The sequence below is a fragment of the Atractosteus spatula genome, chromosome 6 (genome assembly GCF_055471065.1).
Source record: "Atractosteus spatula isolate fAtrSpa1 chromosome 6, fAtrSpa1.hap1, whole genome shotgun sequence".
In the NCBI taxonomy this organism is placed as follows: domain Eukaryota; kingdom Metazoa; phylum Chordata; class Actinopteri; order Semionotiformes; family Lepisosteidae; genus Atractosteus; species Atractosteus spatula.
In genome coordinates, this window is record NC_142711.1 from 22250290 (window position 1) to 22277616 (window position 27327).

The 27327-nt window shown below is 38.4% G+C and overlaps 1 protein-coding gene across 8 annotated transcripts in view; it reads right to left on the minus strand.

The window, feature by feature from the left end:
* nrp1a (neuropilin 1a) overlaps positions 1-9693 on the minus strand; it is a 66502-nt gene extending 56809 nt beyond the window's left edge. For 6 of the 8 annotated variants that reach the window (XM_088919465.1, XM_088919466.1, XM_088919464.1 and 3 more), the window contains exons 1-2: positions 7504-8126; positions 4563-4737 (exon numbers count right to left, since the gene is read on the minus strand). In XM_088919465.1, the coding sequence (XP_088775591.1) occupies positions 4563-4737; positions 7504-7576 (248 nt within the window). In that variant the 5' untranslated portion in view covers positions 7577-8126. Of the gene's footprint in view, positions 1-4562; positions 4738-7503; positions 8127-9157 lie in introns of those variants that run through there. The other 2 variants (XM_088919459.1, XM_088919458.1) reach the window with 2 other exon arrangements.
* Positions 9694-27327: the final 17634 nt, after the last annotated feature.

A 27327-nucleotide genomic window follows, 5' to 3' on the forward strand; every position in this document is an offset into this window, starting at 1 on the left:
CCAGAGCAAAAATCCCTTCACTCTGATCCAGGTTTGGGGAGATTCTGAACTTAACTAAATTAAACTACTGTACAACATTAATTTCATTTTTTGCCAGCCTAATCTTTTGAAAATAACCTATAGCAACCGCTGTTAATTGAAATGACTCACCTACTACCTTAATTATTTTGTTATAGCGAGTTGAAAATTTTCACCTTGAGAGGCAAGTACTAACACGAGCAGCTGTTGTAGAACTGCAGAGCAAAATTATCTCTTATCAGCATCATTTAACATGCTTCCCCCTTGCCCCCAGAAACAAGTCTCAATACTCAAACAACCATTTTCCACAGCCCAGAAATATTACCTAATTGTAATTACAATTTTAATCCCTTTTTTTCTCCGCCAGAGATATCACTTTTGTTTCCAAAGGACCTCGAACTGAGTTTGTTCTTGGTCATACTGATATGAGCTGTAATCAAGTGAACCACAGAAAAGAACTCAGAAAAAGAGACAGAATCATTAAATGTATAAAAATCATTATTTTTTATTGTTGCCAATTAGACTCTTTGTGGTTTCTGTACCAGCTAGAAAGATAAAACAGAGACATAAAATATTATTTTGTTTTTGACTTTCAGGAGAGATTCTTTCACAATGAGAAAGCTTTTATGATCTATCCTCATCCTCAGTTGTTTCATGTGACTTTGAGACAGTGAGATATTTGAGTTGCGTGACTATTTCTTAAAAATGTAAGAAAGCCCTGCACTTTCAATGCTAACAGAATATGAGGCAGTTTATTGCATACTTCAGCAGTCATTAACACTATTAGGTAAAAACACTGTATGAAACAGTGTTTCTCTTGTGTGACCTGGTTACTGTATATTGCAAAATGAGACAACCACAATGGGCTTTTGATAAAAATGGGGGGATTCTCTTTTCAAGGTTGAAAATTTTCATGACAAGCAGTTGCTTCAAATGTGGATGCACAGATTTAACAGGCTTTAATAGTTTGCATTCCTGTTTCATCTTACTTGACAGCAGTGATGATGAATAAGCTGGTATATACGAATACACAGGCTTTAAGTTATAAGTGCTATTCTATGACTGTGCTTAATATCAAAGAAATATAACCTGTTTGGATTTCACTCAGAGGTTGAATTTGTCTTTATAAGATATCCCAGATGTGCATTTTTATGTTATAATGTTTTATTTCAAGGAGATATAAAGCAATGCCAAGTACATACGATCGCTGATTAAAACATGTAATTCATGTTTATTTCCATAATACTCAATCATTTGTGTCTCTTAACCAATACATTCCATGATTATGCAGCCCAAAAATAGGAAAAAAATAAGTATGACTTTTAAACTGTATTTATTTTCACACATGGGAGCTCTTAATGTCTGATTACACTGATTTGTATTTGCTCAAGTACTGTCAGAACATTAAGCAGTAACAAGTGTATAGTGTTTCCATGGATCAGTGAGAGTTATGGCTTTGTTCAATTGGCCCTTCTAAAGCTCTGGATTGGAAGGGCCTCGGAGAGAGAGGGTGCCCTTGTATATCCGCATGTTCATCTTGCAGCGTGGGAGCAGTCTGTTAGCTGGGGTTCTGCAGTGCCTGGGCTATGTGGGTTGGTGAGAGCCAGTCAAGAGAAAGAATGTGCAAGAGATGTTACTTATTAACACGTGTGTTTTTCTGGACTTGGTCTTTTCATTTCTTTTGAAAGATGGAGGCAGCTTGCCCAAAAATCCGCACCATCTCAAAAGTCTTGAGTTTAAATTTTGTACAAAAACACATCCAGAATCCCCCCCCCCCCCCCCCATGTACTAAATTGAAATACAATACCATGCATACATAACAAGAAGGAAATGCTGTTATGCTGGTCCAAATGCGAACACGCTATTCTGTACACTTAAACCTTGCCAGCTTGCCTTGATATGTTGTTTGTTTATGTAGCTTTTCCTTGTTTACATTGCAGCTCATCAGGTTCTTCCAATTTTTTTTTCCCAGAGAAAGCTGTACTCAGACATGAGTTTCTGTGAAAGACAAAGCCTGGCTTTGTGTTTAAAAAGAGAATTACATTTCAGTTGTGAAAACTTTCTGTCCCATCAGAAACCTCCCTAACAGAAAGGGAATAACCAGGTTTCACGAAAGGAGGCCTTCCTGTCTGATTGTTGGAAGCTAAGCAACAATACAAATAAAAGAACTCAGATGTTCCTAACTGTTTAACTGCAATTTGCTTAATCTAATCAGGGTGAATGTGGCTAATTCATGTAATTTAATGTCTGTTCTAAAATACACAAGCCTTTCTGTTGAAGCTGCTTCAGTTACCTATTTCTCATTGATGTGACGGTGCCTGTACAAAAGACTTATAGATGTCATTTACATTTTTGTTCTCTCAGCTGCATGGGTAGCAGCTAATTCAAGCTGAGAGACAAGAGACTTTCTGTTAAAATGTTTATCTTATCACCTTACTTTCTTTGTAACTTTAGTTTCTAAGCAACACCAAATGGCACTGAAAAATGGCATCAAAGTTCTTGAAGAGTTGTTTAAAAAACAATTCTGTGGTTATGTTTTGGAATTTCACATTCTGACATTTTTTCGTATTCTACGTGCTTTGGGCACAGTATTTTACAAAGGTATGATCCAGTAGCTTCTGGTTCCTTTTATAAGTGAATGTTTGTTTAGGTTGTGTAATTACCAATACATTTCACAGTATGCATAGCATATGTGTTCTGTTTGCAGCTAAATGAATTCTTCAGATTTTTCTGATAAGCAAAGAATTTTGAACAGCGGTTCCCATTATGTTCGGAACTTTAATGAAAATTCAGCTGTGACTGGGCATTTGATTACCATATTTTAAATTCCAAACAGAAAACACATTTTCTGTGTTTTTATGTCCCAGTTGCTCAACTGGGGGGCTAAACCTATGTTTTTCACAGTTATTTTATAGTTTGGCAACTTACTTAATGACCCAGTAGTTTTTTTCTTTATTGACCTAGAAAACATTAAGAAACACGAGAAAAAAACCTTTTGACAACTACCCGACAATTGTGAAGGTCCTTCTGCATCCTTCAGGACATTTATTTAGGATTTATTTTTCTAAACTTAATAATAAACTTTTTCAAGACTTATTGAAGAATGACTTGCATCCACATATAGATTTTGTTTTACATCAGAAAAGCCTCACGGTGGAATTTGATAACTTGGTAAATATATGTTTAGGTTAGTTTGTTGATTTATGTTGTAAAACCGTGGTCAACCACCCAAGGTTGAAAGATGGCCATTAAATATTTTTAACTTGCTTTCAGCCACAATAAGTGCACATTGGCAAGGTAATATCACAGCAAACACAATTCCTTTCCTTGCCGCTGTACATGATAATACACTATACAAATCCCCCCCCAAAAAACTAATTGTGAAATTCAAATGCTGAACTGTGCTTTAATCCAGATTAGTTATAATAATTCTGCATTTTATTTCAGTCTAAATGGCTTTGTATTACATTCAACTTAATTCTGCCTTCAAAGTTAACTCATCACTCTTTAGCATCCAGGTTTTGTGCTTTTTATGGTTACTTCACACAGGAAATCCACCTCTGTTTTATGTAATTAAATCAAAAAGGATTGTTTCCTTTGCAGGCCTATCCTTTTTGCAACATCAGTATCCTAGGGTCTGTGAAAATTTTATTAGTCCCATGGTGACGAAATGTGATCCATTTGTAGTCACAGACCCTCATCTGCTAGGCAGCAGCAGTCACCAGGCTCATAAATTACTGATAGTTTACAGAGTCATAAAAAGTAAAGACTAAAGTAAAACGTGCAATTTATAAGTGGTAGTTGGAGAACACATTGAGGTTTATCAGTGTACAAGAAAACACATCAGAATGCCAGCCTTGTAATACTTTTTAACGCTTCAGAATAAGCATTAATGAGCTATTTTGCAAATACAAGGTATATTTCCTCTAGCTGTGAGGGGCAAAATGCAAGCCAGAATGCAAGACACCTGGAAGCCAGCCTAAGGCATCAAATGAAATTTCTGCAACAAAAACATGCAGCTTTATTCCACTGGCAAAGTTGTTGTAATTTGCCAATTACACGATCGTTCAACTCTCAGCTTCCTGATATCCTCGCTCACAAGAACCAAACTGTAAGGCAATGCTATTCTGCTATTCTAAATTGAGTAAATGGTGACACTAAAATACTGTGAAAATGTGGAAGAATTCATACTTATTACTTATTTCTTTGAATTGTTTAACGGGCATAGACAGAATATTTTAGTTTTAGCTGATAAACGTATTGCATCTGTCTTAATGAGTGGGTGCCCGGAGACTGCACTTTCACGTAATATGTTTAGCTCAGAAGTGTTTATTTCAGATTCCAGAAAGAACTAGAAAATATGTCAAAACATTCTGAAAAAAATGTGATTACATTTTATGGTAATAACGCAAAGCTGTTTCGTGAAGTGTAAACATCTGTTTCGCCAGTCTGGGACTTCACACACTTGAATTTAGACATTTGTTAACGACAGCCAGAAGATGGCGCAGTTCATCAGAACATTGCACGGCTCCAAGGGTACTTACTTGCATTCTCTGTCTTCGAGATCAAAATGAGGGTTAAAGTTGATTAGAATCCTCTGGTAAGGCTCTGGAGCCTGTATCACCCACACGCAGTTCTGATACGGATGATAGGAGTTTGGGTACCCAGGTGAAGTAAGGTAGTTAGGGCTTGTAATTTTGATATTATCCCCACATTTATCTGCAAAGTAGAAAGAAAGATACATAGAACAGTCCGGTTAAGTAAGCAATCTCAAGAGATAGCCGTATGATATCTTCTCCACGCTAAGGAAAAGAGTTTAATACGGCAAGAGATTTGGCTGTTGAAAATGTCAATGCCGTTTTGTATTAAAAAGCCAGTTCAAAAACCAACAACGAAAAGGTATATCAAAACATTCAACTTCGAATGTTCCACTGTTCCCGTTACATTTCAGAGTTGATCTCATTGAAAAGTATTCCTACTTGCAAGGCAGCAGCCTATACGGGAAATACATAGATTTCAGGACAAATTTGCGCGTTTTGGGCTTTTCTCCTTATTCAGTCCCATGGATGTCGTATATTTGACCACGGGCGTAGAAGATAATGCCACACATTGCAAAGGAAGGTAGTTTTGATCTTCAAGCCACGTCCACCACCCTTTCTGATCACCGGCTTTATGAATGTACAAGTGCTTGGGGAAACTTTTTCTTATCAGCCCAACAGGAACGGTATAAAACCGGCGAAGAGATAAGACTCGCCCTCCTCACAAAACTACATGACGATCTAACTCTTGTTTTAGAGCTTGAATTAGCAAGTGTACAGCATACTCCATGGAATATTTCAGTAGACTTGGTTTTCTCAAAAAGAATCAAGTACCACTGACGACTTCTACGTTACAATGGACATAACGCATCCATTAGGATGCGACTTCGAACCAAAATCGTGCCAGCATTAAAAAAAACCAAAAAACCCGTTTCTGTTGTTAACCAGACCTGGTTTATTAAAAACAAAACGTTAACCATACGGGGCAGCATACAAAGGAGCCTGTCACTTCCACCTCGAAAAAGTAATTACACGCCAGACTTCTCAGATTCAAGGTGACTTAATGAAGCAGAAAGCTTTACTTAAAAGATTACGAATCTGGCTATCCAAGCACGAGCACCCAAGAAGTAAAATTTATTTTTTATATATCCGCAATGGAAGAATGTAACAGATGTGGTCTATATGCTCATATTAATACAAACGCTTTCAGAATATCGTTCAGCAATATTAAACGCCGCTTCCAATCATTCCTACGGTAAATGAATAGCTGCATAAAACTAATAACTAAGACTCACGTAGCGAATTTGTCACTTCAATGGGGTACTGCCTGCCGGGGAGGACAGTGTATTATTGAGCCGCTATTGTCCACCGAGCTGTATTTTATTCATAACAGATTAGCTGATGAAATGAACTCACCTGCACTCGATGAAAGAAAAAAAAAGCTTTAAAGCGGGCCTTCAAACAGCACATATAAGACGCAATTTAAGCAAACGTTATGATAAGGGACAAGACTGAAAAACTCAATTTGTTGCGGGCGGGATAGGCTGCAGCCGAGACTATTAAAATGCTGACTATAATTGAGCACTGTTATTATACACTTGTACTTTAAAACGAACTCTTAATGATATCCGAGGATAGAAATCCCTTTAAGTCCTTAAAACTATTAACCTTTGTCACTTTGTGCTGGGAGTCGTGCTTTGTGAAAGTGACAGAAAAAATGGTAAGCGTTAGGTCTCTGTGAAACATCACTAACAGTTGATTAGAAAGAACAACTCCTAATGACTGAGAGCCATTAGCCCAGGACCGGGATAATGAATTAATTTAGCGGGCAGCAGTGTGAGGGGGCTGGACAGTCGCATTAAGGGGGACCCGGGAGCACGAGACAAAGTTAATGTGCTTTAAGGCGACGTTCCGACTCGATAGCTTTTAGTTAACCGAGGCCAGCAGAAGGAACAGCACCACTTGCGCCGAAAAGGCCAACAAGTTAGGAAGACGAACGATTCCGTGGTTTGGTTAGTTACGCTGCTCTGTCAGTAATACGGCTTAACTTTCGTTTTCTTAGCTTGTGGTACATGCACGGTTCTTACTGTAAGTTTGAATCAATTTCACATTTCACAATGACAGGTGAACGCCGTTTTGGTATCGCATCATCCTGGATAAGGGCGTCTGCTAAATAATAGTAGTAGTAACCTTCAAGGAACTTCACGTTACGATGGCTGAAAATAATACGAAATAGGCAAGTTGCTATTAAACGTTACTTGATTGTTGAATTATTATCTATACCTCTGTGTCTATTATTTAAACATGTATCCAAAAGGAAAAATCAGATGTTTGTTAATACTTCTTATTGTAATAATTATGATGACCACAGTAACAGGATAGATCCCGATATTCATAATTGGTGTGTGGCAAAATCCTAAGTCAAAGTCCTAAGATTCCAGTTGGTTTGACAAATATAGTTGTGTTACACTGGAAAAGTATACTATTTGCTTACGCTTGTGATGCGCATTCCTTACACGGACATCAGAATTCTGTAGACTTCCAAAAGGCGTTTTTGGTGACACAAAAATAAATGAACCTCCTCTCCAGACTACATGACCTATAAATATTTTATAAAGTAGACAGTAACCGTTTAGAAAACAATGCATCGGTAAGAAATGCAACCCACAGCTTTTGATGAAAATGAACCCTGTTTGGGCATAGAAAATCACTAAGCACTTAGCTACCACAGAAAAGTTCCGCAAAACTGAAAATGGATCGTTCCTGTATCAAGGGATCAGCTACATCGCCCTTAAACTTGGTCACTTGCATTTTCATAAAGGCGTTCGATATTATTTTTTAATCATGGTTATTCTAGCTTTAATGAACTGCGTTAGTGTGAACGACGTAACTCAAACATACATAACGTTTTAAAAGTCATTCAAGTCAGACATCAGCCTTCGCTTACCAGTTTTGAAAGCTCTGGTAGTTAGGACGATTCCGGTTAAAAGGAGAAACACTAATCCACAATGAATCCTCATGATGAAAGAAAATATATATATAAAAAACAGAAAACAGAACTCCTCAATGATCCTTGATCGGGTATTCTTTCTTCCTGCTTGGCCTGAGCAAAGAAAAGAAAAGAAATGTCTCAACGTTGTAGAAATGCGTCTTTTTGTGTCTCAGGTCGCCTGCATCCTGTCATTTAGCTCTGATTTCCTCTCTCCTTCCCCAGACTTGTCCCTCTCCCGGGCGCTGGCGTTGCCATTTCCTAGTCAAGAAGTCTAAGCCAATAAAACAAACAAAAAAAAGTCCCGTTTTTTTTCCAAACCCCCTTGTAAATGATGAGCAAGCCGAGAAGCAATCCTTCTGCAACAAGAACAAAAAAATGTTCGCGATTTAGCGCTGTTCTATCGCAAGGAGCGGAGAGATTCAGCGAGGCAAACTCACATGTACATCCTCAAATCTGGCAAGACACAAACATCTGTACAATGGTATTACCATTATAAGGATTTAAAGCGAGTGATACTCCCCTAAATTAAGCTTACTTTTCACCCCCCTTTTACTGCGGTGCACTGGCTGGGCTGTTACAGCTGAATTCCCCCAGCGAATTACTGATTGGTTTGATTACAATATGCAAAACTGACCGGGGCAACCCTCCTCGTTAACAAAGAAAGGGTAGCGGCTGCTTTAAGACGGAGATCCGCTTCTGCAGATACGAAGCAGACACGAAAGTGACAGGACACAGGCGCACTTTCCGTCGCTTCGCGTTTTGAAGAGCGTTGCATCCATCTCCTGCGTGTCACGAAACTTGCTAATCAACAAAGCGGGCTACCGTCTTTTTACTCTTTTGACAAGTAACGGATAAGCCTCCCCACCCCATTCAACTTTTATCACTGGTCAAATGGATGATTTAAAAACTTCACTAGGCTGGAAAATGTAATATGCGTTTTCTCATATAATAATCCTTAAAGTCTTCAGATACGACATGCATTATGGTCTGCAATCTGTAGCAATTGTTATTTTTCTTTGTTAAAAATAGGAATGCTTTATATTCGGCGTAAGGAATACTGCCCTTAACGCTATTTAAATTTACAAGACCCAATCCTGAAGTATTGTAGCGTAAAAATTTTAATTAAACGCACTTTTCCACAATATGCTCATCAGTATTATTCTTAATTAGATAGGTTTATGATCGAGTCTATACAATGTCCCTCAGTAAAATTCAAGATACATAGGTCAATGAGGAGATGACTGAAAAATAGTGTGTTGTAACATTTCTTTTAAAAAAAGAGGACATGACACGAAACTAAGGGGCAAGCTACAGCCCACGCTCATTCCGGCACAAGGGTCCGAATTCAGAATGTAAATTAAAAGATTCAATATTCGTAAAGCCAATATATAATAATTATTAGACGTCTTCTGGATATGGATATAGATCATACGGACTATACCGAAATACAAAACGATATACAGTATTGATGTCCTTTTGCAGAAGAATGTAGCCAATTTTCAAAATGGTAAAGAAACAGCTGCAGTCACGTCAGCAAGCTATCGCTCAGTCCATTGTGCATCTCCATTCATATTGTACAACACTAGAAGCAAGAATAAAACTACTTCACCTGCTCAGGTCTACGAATCAATATCCAGTGTGAGTGTCAACTCGAAGCGGGAACCGTATTAATCGATTTCAGTGCTTGGGACACATAATAAAACAATCCTCCAGAGGGAGCAGATTTAACGAAAATCTAAAAACTCCAAAGGCGGTCAAAAAAAAAAGGAGCACAGGAAGGATCTGAAGACGGCGTGAGCCAAGCCACTTCGCCTCTTGAAATGTTTCCCTTTCTGGCAGGATCAGATAGCGCGGAGTAAAGCTGCTGCGCACAGATACACGCGCGCGCGCCCCACCAGCCGCTGTAGGCGCTGCCGCCGCTTCCCAAGTCTCGCTCAAGAGGCTCTATCGGACTGAACAGAGGGTCCGCCGAAAGATCCGGCTTCGGATTTCTAACCGCCTCGACGAGGAGTGAAAACTGCCCATTAAAACCAAGCCCCCTCGGAGGGAACTTGAAGAAGAGGGCAGTCGCCGTTGCTTTCTTCCTCCGAAGAACGAAACGAAGTTCTCCTACACGTCATTGCTTTTGTAAGATGTGCGAGCGCCGGAAGAGTTCGCGGTGTGTCTGCGTTAGCCGGCTCGGTCACACCCCTTTATGCCGGCTGGGATTGCCTCCGCAAGCCGGGGTCTGACAACAGGTTTGCCAGACACGCAGCGGTAGCTAGCTAGGTGACATTGGTGCTGAAATTGTCAAAATATCACTGTTTAGTTTATGCGCTTCGTGTTTTTTTTTGCCACATGATAATAATAATAATCGCTGAAACTTCATTGTCATTGACTATAGGTCAGCAGTTACTCATACACGCGTCTCCTTACAAAGGCTGGTGAATGTACAGTTACATCCTCTGGGCTACGAGTATAATTTAGAGTTCATCAGCAGCGGCTCGTTCCACATTTGTTCTCGCATTTTAATCATTCGGAAGCAGTTATGTGTAAATTTGAGACTATGAAAAAAAACCCCAAATTATTATGGAACCAATAAATAATGTTTAACCCCAGTAGGGATTTCAAGCTTTGTTCGGACATAAACTGGGGGAACGTAAATCGGACTCACAGAATTGTTCTGCTTCCACTACACAGCTTTACAGTTGGTAAAAAGGTATGTCTGTTCCCATTACAATATTTAATGTTTCACGCATGCTCCTATCCAAAACAGATATATGTCAGACAAGACAGATGAAAAGTATTCAAAGAGTAAAACAGACCCAAGTATACGTATAGTATTTCATGACTGTAGAAGAATTGCGGACTCCTTGGTTTACTCAACTACCTTAACAGTGACGAAAGAGTTTGATCGAAGTTGGATATTAGATTGATGCAAGTGCCACAAGCTTTAAGATTTTAGCACTGTGACAACAGGAATCTGACCCAAATCTGTACCATTAGCGAACTTCGGTTTTCACTTAAGCCACTACAGGCAGTGCGCTGTTCCGGTTCTTATTTTCCAGGTATACGTGGACATACGATAATTGCATTTAAGTATGAATAATGAATTTCCAACACAGGCGATAAAATTATAGGGTAGACAATGCCGTTGTTTGTGGTTGGGCTTTAGTTAGCTGCTTAAGAGTTGTGTATAATTATTTAAAGAAATCACACAAAACAACAACATGCTTCAAAATCACAACAGCAGCACAAAAAAACCGCCTCAACGCTACATCTGATAGCGTCAATCATTCGGGTTGAACAAGGGTCTGATTGCAACGTTTTGAAAGCATTTATCGCACATATCCACAAAAGCTTTCTAACAAGCCTTGCATTCATTATACGTAGTCTAATGCTTATGGTAACAATGGAAAGACCTGCATGAGACATGAACAGCGGAATTAAAATGAAATTCGGTCGCAGCCGTCGAGGTACATTTCAAGTGAAAATGTTTCTCAAATGAAATAGATTTCGACAGACACACACACACAGACAAAACCATTTACATTCCATAAAATATGCGCGTTTCTATTCCCTGCTTTCTGGACACACCAGGGTAGATCCTAAAGATGAAAAGCCTGAGTTCCCGTGGGTGCCCTGGAGACACCCCCTAGCCAGAGAGAGCAACATCCAGGCGGTAAAGATAAACTAACCAGACATCCTGACAGCATTCCAAACACAGCACAAACACAATTAAGGGAGTCATACAGGAATACCTCAATAGTAAACTTTACCTTTTATACAAAAAATAGAAATACAAAAGGTGATGTCATTCAGTAGCACTGGAAGACAACTTTTTTTCAAGAATTTCAAGGCAAGATGTGTCAGACAAACACCCAGACAAAATGTTCAATTTGTCCAGTTGAATAAATATTTTTTTTCAATTTATTATGCATCTGACAGCTCAAAGGAGTTACAAACAGGCCCATCTGCCATTATTGACGATGTTGTCTGTCTTTAGAATGTAAAATTAATTGAGAACACAGAATATTCTTACAGAGCACTGAAAAAGGCCCCCCAAAAAGGGAGCTTAGAGTTCTACACAAGACCAATGTCATCTTTGAGGGCAAATGATACTTCTATATATTTCTATCCTATAATGGTCTATAGGTGTCTTCATTTTCAGAAGATATATTCGAAGATTTGTCATACTTACAGGTGGCATTCCAGACTATTCTGAAAGTGCTTTAAACTGCTTTTGAAATGAAAATCTCTGCGGACGAGTGTAGGTTTTCAATTATTTTATCTGTGAATTCCCAATCAACATGACGTCTCACGTTTCTTCGTGGGTAGAAGTTGAAAACATCCTTGTAAAATACTCAAGTTAGGTTTGTGGAACACACGGTAATCCGACAGACAGGATATTTAATTCAGAATAATTTTGCATTCTCTAGGCAGGAGAAACATTAATTTAACAGACGATTACATACTTCTTCAAATTAATCTATTCTTTATAAAAGTGTAACATTTAATGACTTTTCAGGAAATCCATTTTTGCATGACTTTGGACTTTTTGTTTGCTAATATTAAAAAGCCTATATATGAACAATAGGATTGACTAAGTGTAAATTGACTCGCAACTGCTGTATCTGAAGGAACCAGAATTGTGACTGAACAGTGAAAGAGCCATTTAAAGGATTTGCTTAGACAAAATTCTATCATGTTGAATAAGACCCTAAAGAATGATTAGTGGCACACAAAGGTAGACAATTCTTGAAGGTATGGTTTGAATGATTTCAATTTCATTCTTTTCATGTAACCACCCCCTGTTAACATCACAGACACTAATGTACACTCTTAAAAGGTAAGGGGGCAAAGAATTTTGTGTTATAAAAAAGAAACTTTACAAAAAGGTAATGAAAACTTTGTAACAGATGTTATATGAATAATCAATATTACATTCAACTACAATTAATTTAAAACGACATAATTAAGAGTGAGGAAATTTGTGCCCCAAGCAATTGAATATGTCACACCTGTCCTCACATTACTCCTATAACACAGAACTTACATTATACTGTTTTAAGGTATAAGGTTTGTTTGTTTTGCCTTGTTCATTCATTTCTGTACTTTTTTTTCTGTTGAATTGCTTAATATTACACAGTTTACATGACCTTCAAGGATTGTTCCTGTATAACTTCGCCTTTCATTGCATCATAAATACACACAAGAAATGAGTGTTTGCACATTACACTACTTTCAAGAAGCTAAGCTTAATTTGCATTGGCTGATAATCATCGTTTTTGACACAGTGTTAGAGTGTTCCATTAGCCCAAATGGAAATTCAAAGGAAACCTGTCAAAAGGGTCAAAGCATTCCTCTCAACAATAGAGGCTCTTAAGAGATAGCTAAATATATGATCCAAAAGAGGAGGTGTGCATGGTTGAGCCAGATGTTTTCATATACCTTCAATGCTCTGTAATAAACTGTTCTCTGATAATGGCAATTTCCATTGACAATGTTAAAGATTTGATACCAAAAGAAGTCATACGTGTAACCTTGCAAAGTGAGGTTCAAGTGGAGAGCTGTGTCAGTGTGTGTTGGCTGCAAAGGACCAAATGAATGTAATTCCATGCTGAAATAATAGAAAGGAGAAACACAACAGCCAAACACAAGATCTGAAACATGTTTCTTCTTCTTTTCAGTGTGGAATTAACCGCTACCTTGCAATGTGTTAAAGTTCACATACAGGTTCAAAGTTCTCTGCTTTTAAAGACAGAAAAAAAGAAATATATTTAGAAAAACAAAACCAGGAAATAATATTATATTATAGAGCACCTCACTCATAAAAGCACTGTGAGATTATTCATGCCTCTGTCAAGATCTGTATTTTATGTAAATTGTGAAGTAAGCATTCATTTTTTTGCATTTGAATGCGTTCTAAAAGACTTGAGCACATCAACTATTATATCTAGCTTCAGTACTGCTAGCCTTATATACTGGTAGGTTTACAGGCGTGCAAGCTAAAATTCCCCTCTATTCATGTACACATTGGGGATTTGACTAGACTGGGGTCAGGAGAAGTACTGCCTGAAGCAATCTATCTCCAGTGAGATTTCAGTGAGGTGAAATGAAATGTGAATGGAATTAATAGATGAAAAAAAACAAGTTTGTAGTAATTATGAGAGAAAGGAAAACAAACACAAATGTAAAGTGTTTTTGTATGGTTTTGGTGTGACAACTACAGCAGTATTGGAGCTCAGTGAAAAGAAAAGATGCACAGATGAAAATCAGGCTTTAATTAGGAAATAAACAAGTGACAGTGACATTTAGTGAAGTGGTTAGGAACTATACATAAATATGCATAACGGCAAGAAAAAATATTTAAAGATTCTCCAGGGACACAAGGAAGACTGATGGATCCTGAATTAATAATGAGTGAGGGATTCTATGAGTATGTTTTCTGGGTTCTAATTAGGACTGCAATTTAAACATCTCTAACGTAATACATTTGCAGCACAAGCATTTTGTATTACAAAACTTACAAAACCAAGCAGCTGATTTCAAAATGCCAGATTTGATACTACCCTTATTATTTAAATTAGGACTGTCAAAACAGGATAAATCCTCAATTTGTAGAGGAAACCAGGAGATCAGACAAGTGGTTAATTGTTTATATATATACCACTGAAAAGTTTCACTTTTGTTAAGGAAAGTTTCACTCTTTATTAATGCAAGAATCCTCAAGCTTCCACTAAGAAACTGGATCCTCTAAGGGAAACAAATCTCTATGTTTATGTGTGCCACAAGTAACACAGAAAGGCAAATGTCTGTGGGAAAATTTAATAAACTGGGACAAAATTGGATAACTCACCAGCAATAGAAATGTGAGCACTTAGAGTTAAGTTTTCACAATTAGACATAATGTGCAGAAAGGCAAGGAAAGGCATGTAAGCATTTGAACTACAGTTCAGGTCAAGTTCAGTCTAGGAATCCTGAGAGCCGCCAATCTATCCACACAAAGAACACACACACACACAGAAAATGCTCCATTCGTATTTGCTTAGACTGGTGAGCCTGCTAGCAAAAGAGAGTTTATAGATGTCATCCCAGCGTGATTTTTCTTGTCTCCTGTGCTCTGTGCCATATCTGTCTCACCATGGGAAATCCAAATCAGGTCTGCAACCAGAACCCGGGAGAAGTCTTCAGGAACGTATGTTCCCAGGTTTCACATATCGCTACTTATGTTGTAGCGTGGTGACTTGTCTACCTCCCCTGCTGTATGGCCGGACCTCATCTTGCTCTTAGAGTGCAGAGGTATCATGGTTTGCTGATCACTGTCTACTTCCCTGATTAGGACTCTATTCAAAGGTATTGCTGCTGTCTCTCTCCCCCTAAATAGGTGGGAACTTCTCTGGTTACAACTCACTGGCAGTGAAATTGCTGTCTTGCACACAGGCTGCTGCAGGTATAGACAAAGTACAGTGGTGAGCTATGTCTCTGTGTTTGACTGCTCTAGTTCACTTCTATTGGTCACCAGAGCTCCCACACCTTATTCTGTGTAGTCTACTTCTCAGTGTGAATACTAAGGGTGCGGTTCAGCTAGATCATACACCAGCTAAAGGATTAGCTCCTGGGTTACCTTTATACAGTTGTCATGGGTCCAGTTCTCCCGAAACCTGATTTTCTAGCACCGACATGTATTTTTTAGAACTGCCTGAAACATCTCACCCCAGCTCCTGGATATGGTGTTTTGTGGTCAGAAGAAGACTATCCTGCTTCGACACTTCTCTTGGGCCTTGGTCTCTGAAGAAGAAGAAGACGCTGAACAATCATACTGAAAACTGCAAACTGAACAAAACAAAACTGAAAAATCATAGCTATGCCGGCCATCACTGACAGGAATAAAGAATCAGGGTTGTGTCACACTTGTCACATGGTGACCTGATGTGACATGTGACATGTGACCATCTATTTACAATATTTACATCTATTTGCATCCATAGTCCCACAGTCCTTTGCACATATTAAGAACCAAACTGGACAGGCTCAGTTTAGTCTGGGTGATTCAGTAATGGATGGTAGGCTGTTAGTCTACATTATAATGTAGATCTTATTAGACACTTCTATGCAAAAATCAGTATTACCATATACATAAAAATTGTTCAGCTCTTTCAGTCACTAGTTTGAATATCTGTGTCTAAAGCTGTAAGACACACAAGACCAAAGTATCAGTTTCTGTTGCTGTTGTCTTACATACATAGTACATCTGTGTTTATAACACTCAGCATAAAAGTAATAAATGTTTTTTGTGCCATTTTAGTGGCCTTCTCATCAAAATATTGTAATGAATATGCCCCTGCGCATAACAGGGATGTTGGCCACCTGGGCTGAGGAAGGTCTTCTTTAGCTCAGCCGGCAAGACCCCTGTTGAGCGACGCCGGAGACCCGGGTTTGAGCCCATGTGGTGAGGGGCAAACTGGGATGGGAGTGGCAAGGGCACAAGCCCAAGAACCCGAATTCGCTACAATATATTCTGTTTCCTTTTAGAGTTGCAATGTCACTGAACGCAGTCTGCTCATCAAAACTGTTGTTACCTTTTTATCAGGTTCTAATGTGCATTAAGGACAAGTTTTAACAGGTTTCAAGGCCTGAAAAAAATATTTTGGGCTCCAACCTTTCTTACCTTTCCAGCTTCTCAAAAATGTCTCCTCAGTTTCCTTTGTGAGAGAGATTAGATGTGGAATTTTCTTCCCAATTTATTTATTTTTTCTTCCTTGGAGCCATGGTCATCCATGGCTGATCCACTTCAAAACATGGGGAATGCTGACTAACTTACAAACATGGTAAATCCATAGACGTTTTGTATGAATTTATGCAAATGCATATGCACCGTTTTTCATCACTGTACTATTTTGACAAATGTTTCATGTCAGAAAATAAACACGGAACATTTGGCAACAGCACAGCCCCCCAAACAACCATGAAGTCTGCAAATAATGAAGCTTTTAATTATTCCGAACAATTTTTTGATAACTGCGTGCTTATTAAATCTATCATCTATTGAAAAAGGGGAACAACACATTTATCATTGCAGTGAAAAATTGAGTAAGGTATCAGAAGACAGATCTCCACAACTTTCTCTATCGAACGCTATCTTTGTAGCCTTGGGCTTTAGAATTGCCATTCAGATAAGAAGATGGAATTTGAAAGTGTTAATATAAAGATAACATATTTTACATATGCAGACTGCTACTTGAAACATAGTCTTTACTTACTATACACCCATCTCTTGTTTTATAAACACCTGATTTGTCTTGCTATAACCAAGCATTTTTTCTACCTGTTTTCACAGTACCAAAGAGATTTTTCCCTGCCATCACGTGATCTCCTGCTACAGCTACACACAACCACATTCCTCGGTGTCTGCGTTGTTAGATTTTTACGTTCAATTTGTTAATTGGTTTTTCAGGGAAAAGAAAGAATATTACATGGTACCACACACAACAATGAACATACGTGAACAATCATCGTGGCACGAAAGACTTGGTACCTAAACAAATTGTGTAGATCCACCAACAATATAAAAACAGGAATAAAGAAGTAGAAAAAGAGGAAACCAGAGATTTGGAAGAGATAAGCAAAGGAAAAAAAGAAAAGAAAGAGAAAACATAGTGAAAGGACAGAAGAGGGGAGCCACAGCCTTCAAGGTTTTTCATATGTTTTGGTCGAGCGGGAAGATTTTTTACACTTTTGTATTTGTCTGTTTATCCTGTTAACTACTGTACTAGGGTAAATAGGGTAATTATCACTAGCAAGTCATAATGTTTTTGCTTTGATGATTCAGTGCTCTCTTTCCCACCCATCCATTTTCTAACTGAACTATCCAATATGGGGCTGCAGGGGACCGGAAGGTGCTCTGATCAGTTCCATAAAGGGGACCCGTGTAACCTGGATGTGCGGTCAGTGGAGTGGTACAATCCTCTTCAATCCTCTACATGACACAGAGCCACTTGCCTGTCCAAATTCGAGCTTGCAGATATCCATAAAATGTGGTCAACATTTGGGATCTTAGAGTAAAGCACCACACCCCCCAGAGAAAAAACATCATCTACCAGATGATCGGTGCACCAGATTACAAATGTGCTATGTAAGAGTTTGAGTCCATATTTTACTTCTGAAGTGCAAGGTCCTGGCTTTCACCCTTTTTTGTTTGCTGTGAAGAGAACAAATAGCAAAGAGCAAAGTATACCTTAGATATCTTACTCCGGTCTCCCCCCACTCTTATTATGGTATCAAGGCCATTTTGATTTCTTTTTCCCAAGATTTTTTCATATTTGTGAGTGGGGAGCCGGGGGGAGGTGGAAATTGATTGTACCCTGAAAAAGCAAAAGAAAGATGATAAAACAACATTTTGTCTGTGAAGAAGACTGTCACTGGAAGAAGGCTCCACAGCATAAACATGCTGTATTTTTTCCTTCTTTCTACTTTTCAAAGTGGACTTCTGCCTGTTCCTATTTGCTGTATACTTTGACTTCAAAAATTCACAAAGACATTTGTACATACTTTGTGCATGTCCACACTGTCAATCAGTCGATTGGGAGCTGATTGAGAAGGTCATTATGATATCGCCTGACATTTATTTGTCCACTCACAAATCTTAGAGGAGGTGACACTGTGACTCAAACTGGATGCATTTTCATTATTGGACACAAGCTCTGAACGCACATCTTTGATGGGTGGGATAATAATGATGTCCATGGGCAATGAAATTTCCTGGTTAAAAAAATATTGACTAGATACGTCTTTGTAAACTTCTCACAAACTAGATCAACTGCCTTCAATAAGTACAGTGGAAATGTAGCACAAAGTGATCACAATGGTGGATGGCAGATGCTTATAATTCCACTAGCAACAATGCTCAGGAGCATCCTGGAACCCCTGTAAACAACAGACCTATGAGAAATGCATGATGCTGAATGGCTATCAAAATTTTTATGGATATGCAAAGAAAGATTTGTATCCCCATCTATAACAAATGCTGGTTAATAACTTCTTCTGCAAAGTAAAGTTCCGGATAACACAACTTTCACTGTATATAGCTTCTGACATAACATGCATCATCTGAATGTTTCTGTTTGTATTATAGAATGAAAGATCAGTTTCTTGCAGTTAATCTACTTGTATTACAATTGAATTGAAAACAAGACGATACCATAGAAACAGCCTTTTCTCTTTGGTAACAAGATTAATGCGGATACATTTTAGTTCACCTTGGATAGCAGATTTTAGAATGAATATGGAAAACACGTGGTTTCTGTCTCTTGAAAGAGAAAATTAGCTGATAACAAAGGTGTACTATTAATTAAGTAGTGAAACAGCTGAACGTTGTTATTCAGGGGTTTTGTGTAGATTAAATCAAGATATGTAACAAAGAAACTGATTCATTCTCCGTGACTTAATAGTTTGCTGGGATGTACAGTTCATCACTAGTTTCTAACTTTGGATATACACTCAAATTCGTCTGCATAGCATATAGGTAAGGAAACCAAATCACAATTGACCTCTCCGGTAATATGGCCTTGTTTTTCCTTCAGGGGATTTTCAGATTTGCTGAAAATCTTTTGCATTTAATTTTCTTACCTAGTTTATGACAGGGTGAATTCAACCAGGTATCTAGGCCAGTTAATGCAGACTGGCAGTAGTCCCTGGCAACCACAATTAAAGATGTGACTATATGGCAGCTGTAATCCTGATCATGTCACATGCAAACAAAAGAGTGTACACCTAGTCCATCCCAAAAAACTGGTGCCGATTCTTTTTTCAAGGCTTTCCACTATCATATGTGTAAAGCAAAATACTGTACCAAGAAATTGAGATGTATTCTCTTCTTTGAATGTTAGAGTGCATATAAAATGTTTAGTTGCATTTTATTACTATAAACAAAAACAAAGTTCAATATATCTCTTTGCCCTTCTATTGGTGCCCTTTTCAGTGTTGACCTCATTACGACAAAAATATCATGTTCGTCTTCACACATCATAAAAATATTGGGTCTCGTGATTTCAGAGTTAAAAGACTTGTTTCTGTGAGGTTCGTTGATCAAGTAGTGAATTTCAAGCAAAGTCTCAACCCTGGGGGCTAAGGACCTTTCAATGAAAATCAGGGATGAAGTCATTGAAAAGCACAGATCAGGAGAAGTGTAGGCACATACTGAAGTCTCTGTATATCCCTGTGATCACAGCCTACTCACTCATCAAAAAGATGCATCGTACCATCCAGACACTGTCTAGATCAGGTGGGTAGCTGCATCAGCATGCGTAGGCTGCAAAGGAACAAGTAATAGGTTTATTCCATGCTGAAAAGAGAAGAAAAGAAATACAAATTTTTGGCTGTGGAGCCTTCTTCCCAAAGAAGGCTCCACAGCCGAAACGTTGTGTTCTTCCGAAGAAGGCTCCACAGCCGAAATGTTGTGTTTTCTTTCTTCTCTTTTCAGCATGGAATAAACCTGTTACTTGTTCCTTTATGGTCTAGGTCAGACCTTCCTTCTAAACCGAACAGCTGGGCAAGGAGGAATCCGCTGAGGGATGCCAATGTGAGGCAAAAAATATATTTGAAAGAACTAGAGTTCAGTGGCTGTGATGGGAGAAAATGTGCATCAGTCTGCAAAATCCAAAGTCCTTCACAAACCTAGCCTGTAAGGCAAGAAGAACACCATTACTAAAAATATCACATCTCAAAGCACAAAACGATTGCGACAAAGCACCTGAGTGATCCTGCAGAAATGTGCCAAAATGTGTTGTGGTCAGATGAGACCAAATTAAAACTTTTTGGTCTGTCTGCCAAGCACTATGTCTGGTGCATGACACCCACTCAACACTATCCCTGCAGTCAAGCATGGTGCTGTCAGCAGGGATTGGAAAGCTTGTTAAGCATGAAGGAAAAATGGACAGAGCAAACCCTAACCCAACATATCCTAGCATTTGCTGAAATTTACATCTTATCTTACCCTTAGAAATCTTCAGTCTGAGAATTCAGGTTTTGAATAAAATATTAAGTTTAAAAAATGTACATGCATCATTTTGTGATTGACCACAGGATTTTGTACCCACCACAGGATATGCGGCACCTGTAAACGTTTGTGAGGCACTGTTAAGATCAGAGATACTTTTTGTAAACATTTAGTTTTTGTCCCTAATTTGACATCCAGTTTCTTCAGTTCTTGGAAAACCCTGTTAGGTTTCAGGCCTACGCGAGCAGGCCTGATTTTCTGGAGCTCCAGTCTATAGGAAGGTGGAACACATTTACTGTGCTCTTGCTTCATTATTCCTGGAGAGACATTTATGGTTGAATCTACTTCTGATACACTAAACTGGTCTTCCTGAATCACCCACTCACCTCTTCACTTGATATTTTATTATCTTAGTTTCACATTTATTTCCAGATTTTCATTTAATTGTGCCTGCTGCTCAAAGAGAAAAGTTTAACATAAGTGTCAACTCCAATATTCTGTTCTTAGCTGGTATAAAACTGACCTCTGTGGCCACCCCTTATGCCTGTTCTATCTTAGTGACATATGATAAGTCTTATGATTAGTGGATAGTTTCAAAGGACTCCCTATCAAATTCGAACCCGACCTGGGGATTATCCAACCTGCATGGCTCTCTAAATGTACAGGTTACACTCACTGGTCTATATTTGCAAAATAGCAGAGAATGTTCAGTGGTTATGACTTAATTCATACTGAAACACAGCAATATAGTCTTTCTGTGTTACAATGTAAGCAACAATACCATATACCATATACCTGCTGTCATTCCAATAAAACAAAAATATTAACATTCAAGAAGTTATAATAGGATTTGGCTTCATTAGGAATGTGGTTAAAGTGTTCTTTCTTAAAAATACAAGACTCCTGCTCAGAAAAAAAGTGTTGATGAAAAGCTGTTAAGATCAGAGGTGGTTAAGACACCTTTTGTGCTTCCATCACATGGTAAGATTGGGGAAGGTGAAATATTCATAACACTTCAGAAAAAAGGAGCTGTAAAATGATGTGAAGTAAGACACTGTAAAGTTTAAGATTAGTGGGTTTTCACCTGGGGCAGTTTTTCCCGTTTTCAAACTCTCAGGAAGTAGAATCAACATATTTTTTTCTTTAAGCTATGAATGCTATAAACTAAGCAGCGTTTTTTTAAGCTTACAATCAAATCATATGAGCTTAAAGGATGTAGGTATTATATTCTACAGCCATATGCATTATTGAGCTTTTGAGGGATCATAATTTTAAACAAAAAAGAGTTCAATTCTGTGCAATTTTCTGCATGGCTGATTGCATTAATATATAACCTAATCTGTGAAGAACTGTGCACTTTAAAACGAAGCACATATAGCAATTGATAAGACTTTAATAACAACATTCTCTATCCATCATACAAATTAGGCACTATTCTAAACGTAATAAAATCAAAGGGATCTACAAAAGAAGGAAATGAGCAAAACCCTGTGCCTCTATAGCAGTCTGTCCACTTCTTCATACCCAAATCCTGCTGACTTCACCTCACGTGTCTCCCCCAGGAGAGGAGCTGTACGCTGAACTACACTACAGGGTTTAGAATCAAAGTCATTTTTCTTAGTCTGACTACACTAAGCCTTGTAAAGAACTGAATTAAGTGTTACTTGGAAGCTTATCTAATTTTGTTTGAGCAGGAAGAAGGGGAAACCGAGCAGCCATGGGGAAGATTGCATAGAGAATATCCTTCATTCCTTCAAACGAAAGGAGGGTCCAAATTGCCCCTGCGCTAGCGTGATGATTGGAAAAGCAGCTCAATGACCACAACAATACTGTCCTGTCCTCCGTCAACACGATCTGTTCACGTAACGTTCCCAAGCAGTGGAGTTTAATCAACGTATGGAGACAAAGCTGAGCCACCCAAATGGCAAGCCAAAAAGAAAATAAAAAGATGAGAAGGATGTGAAAGGAAACTTGGACACCCCAGAGAAGGAGAAAGGAGAACACGCATCAATACAAAGGAACCCTTTGGTGCTTTGTCTTGAACCGATGCATCATAAGACACATACTGTACACTGTATGTTTTTAGCCTTTAGCAATGACTTAACAATCTGAAAAAGGGTTTCTATCATATCACCCCATACACCCCTTTCCTGACCTCACACTCCCCTAGACGTCCAGCTTTTACAAGACCACGCTGAGATGTGGATGTTGGGTAGCGAACAATATGTGTAATTGTGTAAGGGACCATCACTGGTTCAACTTCCTAACTTCACGAGGAATGACAGCAGCCGAAAGTTTGGGAGAAATTAGAATCGTTTATTGGGATGTGGAGATTTGGCGTAACCCGCTTGGCTAAGGGCCAACCTCCCGGCCATTGGATGGGGAGGATAGGACCCCCGTGCGACCAATTGGGCAGCTGCAAAGGTGGAGAGGGGGTGGAGGAGGGATGCAGAAAATGAACGAGGAAGAAGAGAGGGTGATGTTTGATATATATGGAGACCGGTTGCTTACGTCAGAATTAGTGGGAATTGCAGCAGCTGTGTCGAATGAGCTCGGCTGCCTTCATTCCTCCCGAACTTTCATTAAAAACTCCATTTAAGGAAGTGATGACACCCCTGAAGCCAAGACACAATGGTCTACCCAGTGAATGAAAAAAAGATAATGCTTGTATGGTGTATTTAAATCTGTAACAAGTCAACAGTGTGCAAACATGTGAAAGGGCACACGGATTTCACATTATCACACTAGAGCTCAGAGATTTCTGGATGGCTCACATAATTTTGAAACAGTGTCCCTGCGCTCAATTTTCCTCTCCTCTTGAAAGCTTTACTATATTAAGATAAAAACACAACATTTTGGTCAAACAGATGAAAGGTGAGAAAGAACTGCACGGACACTACATCATTTCTGATGTGCAGGTGTTTGTTGGTTTACTTCTTGTCATTTTGTGAGTGTTTTTAAGGAATTATTTTCACAGCACCACAGAATTGTTGCCTAGAGTGTGGTTGTGTTACTCTGGAGTGCCGCTTCAGACACAAACAGAAGTTGGCACCTTCTCCCCACATAAACATAACATGACACATAACTCTGTTCTATGTTCTATGTGTTTTCTAATTGCAGTGGAAGGGAATGATTGTCCTGACATTTATTCTTAGGTAATGGTCTCTGGTTCCTGGTTCCGTGAGCTGTCCTTGCTGGTGGGTATGCAGTTGGCAATTCTTAATGTAACTTGAGTGGGACAAAAATTATAGATTCTGCTTTTGAAAAGGGTAGAGAAGTAGAATTTATTCAATAGGATGAATTAATAAAGCCCTGTTATGGAAGCAAGGTCATGTTAACTACTGTCCAAGACCCCTTGCAAAGTATCAGAGGGATTTTGAAGCTGTAATTAGAGCTCTGCAAAGCTCGTTAGAACTAGAATAACCTAGTCTGAAACCAAAGGTTGCATATCAAGCCACTGCTGTGAATGTGGTCTAAATTTAAATTAAATACATTTTTATGTATAATATACCTAAATTTAAACTGTTTAATTAATCAATGCATGACCAATTGTAACATATAATATACAAATTTGGAACAATTAAGGCCAAGTTCAACTAAAACAGAAATTTTACAAGTGACACAAAACTCACACAGCAAATGCGTGATAAACAGACTACCTGATTATTAAGGGCTAATAGCTGTAAATGTAATTAAACTGACAAGTCTCAAAAGACTGTTCTATAACCCATGTCCTCAGACCTCTTCTTTCAAGAAATGGTTGGATAATATCCTTGGATCAATTAGCTATTAAAAACCAAATGAGCTAGAGGAGCTCATTTGCTAACCTTTATTTCTTGTGATTCCAGTGAAGTATCTCTTACGTTTAAAAGGTCGCCTTTTAGTTTTAAAATGCAATTTAATGCTTTATAGTCATCTTTGCATTTAGGCTACTGTTTATGTTATTCAGATTAGTTGACACATAGGTACAGACACACACACATACTGTATATACAGTATGTGTACTGTATATTGATTACATAACTATTCTCTAGGTAACTTTCATTGGTGTGGGGTGATTGTAGGGTTGTGAACTGAAATGTAGGTTAACAAGCTCATTTAAATTTGTAAGCGAATTTCAAAGAGCACTAGTCCTAACACTTTAGGTCAGATTTCTATTTTTAAGTTTTCTTATTCTCTACCAGCACAGCATGAGTTTTCACACACTGAGTATCCTCTTCATTTAGATGAGGTGACTGCTGGAGTGCTAAGCTGTTTATGTATTCTGATGTACAAAAGAGCTCAAGTGTAATGGATTTAATCCAGTATTTTAATCAAATACACCAAATGAAATAACAGAAAATGTGAACAGAAAGTCATATCAAGGAATTCTAAGTATTCAGTATGGAAGACTGTTAACATTAAAACATTATAAAGTTAGGATTGGGTATGACCTCCCTGAGCCTTAACATTACCTTGACAGCACTGAAACCAGAGTCCAAGACTGGACTGACTTCTGTAGGATGTTCCATCTCTTTCCTTGTACCTCTGTAGCAAGGTGGTGAAGGTTGTCTGGTTATTGTTGTCTCCATGTTGTTGGCAGAAGTGAGCTGGTCTCATTTAATGTTTTCTCTCTCGAGCTGGCCAAGGCAAGACTTCCACATGGTTTTCTGGTAGTTGTGTCTTTGTAATGCTAGCTCTGTGTGCTCTTTCATTGCCCTGCTGGAAAACTGATACATTTGTTTTCAGGAATGGAATAAACCATTGGTCTCAAAAACATCATCAATATATCACTGTGCAGTAATTAATCTGCACCAAAAGGAGTTCCTGTGTTAAAAGACATTCCTTTCCACAGCACTACACTTAAGCTGGCTGACAAGGCAACAGTTAATATAATACTCCAAATATTGTCTTCTGTCAGGTGTGTCACGAGAAAAATGAATAATACTCACCGAATCAAACACTTCACCACTCTGTGCTGCCAACTTATTGTCCTCTGGCCCGCGGATGATGGCAAATTTCATCTTGTCAACTGTGAACATGTTTCTCCTGAATGGTCTTTGAGCATGCAGATAAATTTCATGAAGATGGCAAGCTACAGTCAGTCATGGCATGAGTTATTTCTTCCCAGGGTTTTTTTTGTTTTTGGAGCCATTGCAGTCTCTGTGAAAACTATTAGGCCGATATCGTTATGCTTCTCCACAATGAGCTATTGATGTAAAACATAGACTGTTGCATTCTCATACATCAAATACCTATCCTATATAAATGACCTAAAAAGGAAAAGACCCGCGGGCACTTTATCACGCTGCTTTTCAGAAGAAAACTTTGAACGGAAATGTAGAAATTTTGCTTATAATCATGATTCCTTCTGGACACCTTACTTTCTTCTCAGGCTTCTCCCAGTAGTCTACGGTACATGAAAAGAAGCCTTTTGGAAAGTTATTGAGGCCAAGGATTTTTGGCAAGGTTAAGTCAAAATATGCGGAAGATCGCACGAGCACATTAGCAAAAGAACATCTGAAAAGACACAGAATCCAGAGCACACAGCAAAACAATAATGATTGACTAGAATCCATGGTAAGCTCAGTTTCAGAATATTATATTTTGAATGCTACAAAGCTTAGAAAACAACACTGATAAGGGTAAGAAAGAAAAATATATATTATTATCATTTGTATTCTATTCATATAAAGATTTCAGTACCATATAGCTTAAATAAAAATTTTTACTTATCGTCCAAAACCTGTCTTTTCCCCATCTCTTTTTAAGTCATCCTACTTCTTGAATTTTTAAATGAGAATGAAAGGGATTCACAAACTCTGTAAAATTTAGAGAGTACGACAGTAAATATAAAGTATTTAAATGTGTGGTGCAAATGCAAAGAAAGTATATGGCATAAGAACCATACAGCAACAAGATTAACCTCTGTGTATTATGCGCTCTTGTGTATTATGCTTGGTAGGTTAAGACAAGACGGAGACCCTTTTTTGAACTACATTCCCCAGAAGGCTGTGGGGAATGACCAGCCTTCCCCAGTCACCTGACCAATTGGTGTAAGACAAGAGAAAGAGAAGTAAACATTTCACAGACTGAGTGACAGGTAGACCTTTGTTAAGTGTTTCAGACAGATTCTCAAAAAATAGGACTAAAGAAGTCTATGAGAAGCTCAAAGAGGACCTACGATGATGGATAATGTTTAAGAGTTTTGGTTACTTGGCTTACACTGTAAATGAAAGAATAATTTATCCTTTCCTTATGGCTGATTTGTGTGTCTGCTTTATCTGAACCTGCCCAGAAATGTTCCTTTCATGGCATCCCACTCCAGGGTGTATCACACTCACATTTTTATACCTTATCTAGATTCCTAGACAGCTTCCAGTCATTTAGTCTAATTGGATAATCACTTAATATGCCCCTTACAAATACACCTTAGGTCAATAGAGGGGGACAGCAAAATGCTGCTTAACAACATTAACAAGTTACAAATGAAAGAGCATTCAGTCCCTCTTGCTCATTTGGGTGCCTGTAGCTAATTGATCTGAGGACATACTGTAACATAGCTGTGTAGTTTGTTCCAGATCCTCAGAGCCATTGGTGTAAAAAGGCACCTCCTGTTGTCAGTTTTAAAGATCATCTTTGTGTTTAAGACGTTTGAGTAGTCTTTGAGTTTGTTAATGGGAATATTTCCTAATGGCACTATGTTCTTCTCACCTGTAATGCCTCCTCCCTCTGTGTAATTGTTGTATATGTCCCTATGGTCTTGGTTTTAATGATATATTAGGTAGTTTATTTTATCTATTGATACGTTTGCAATGAATGGG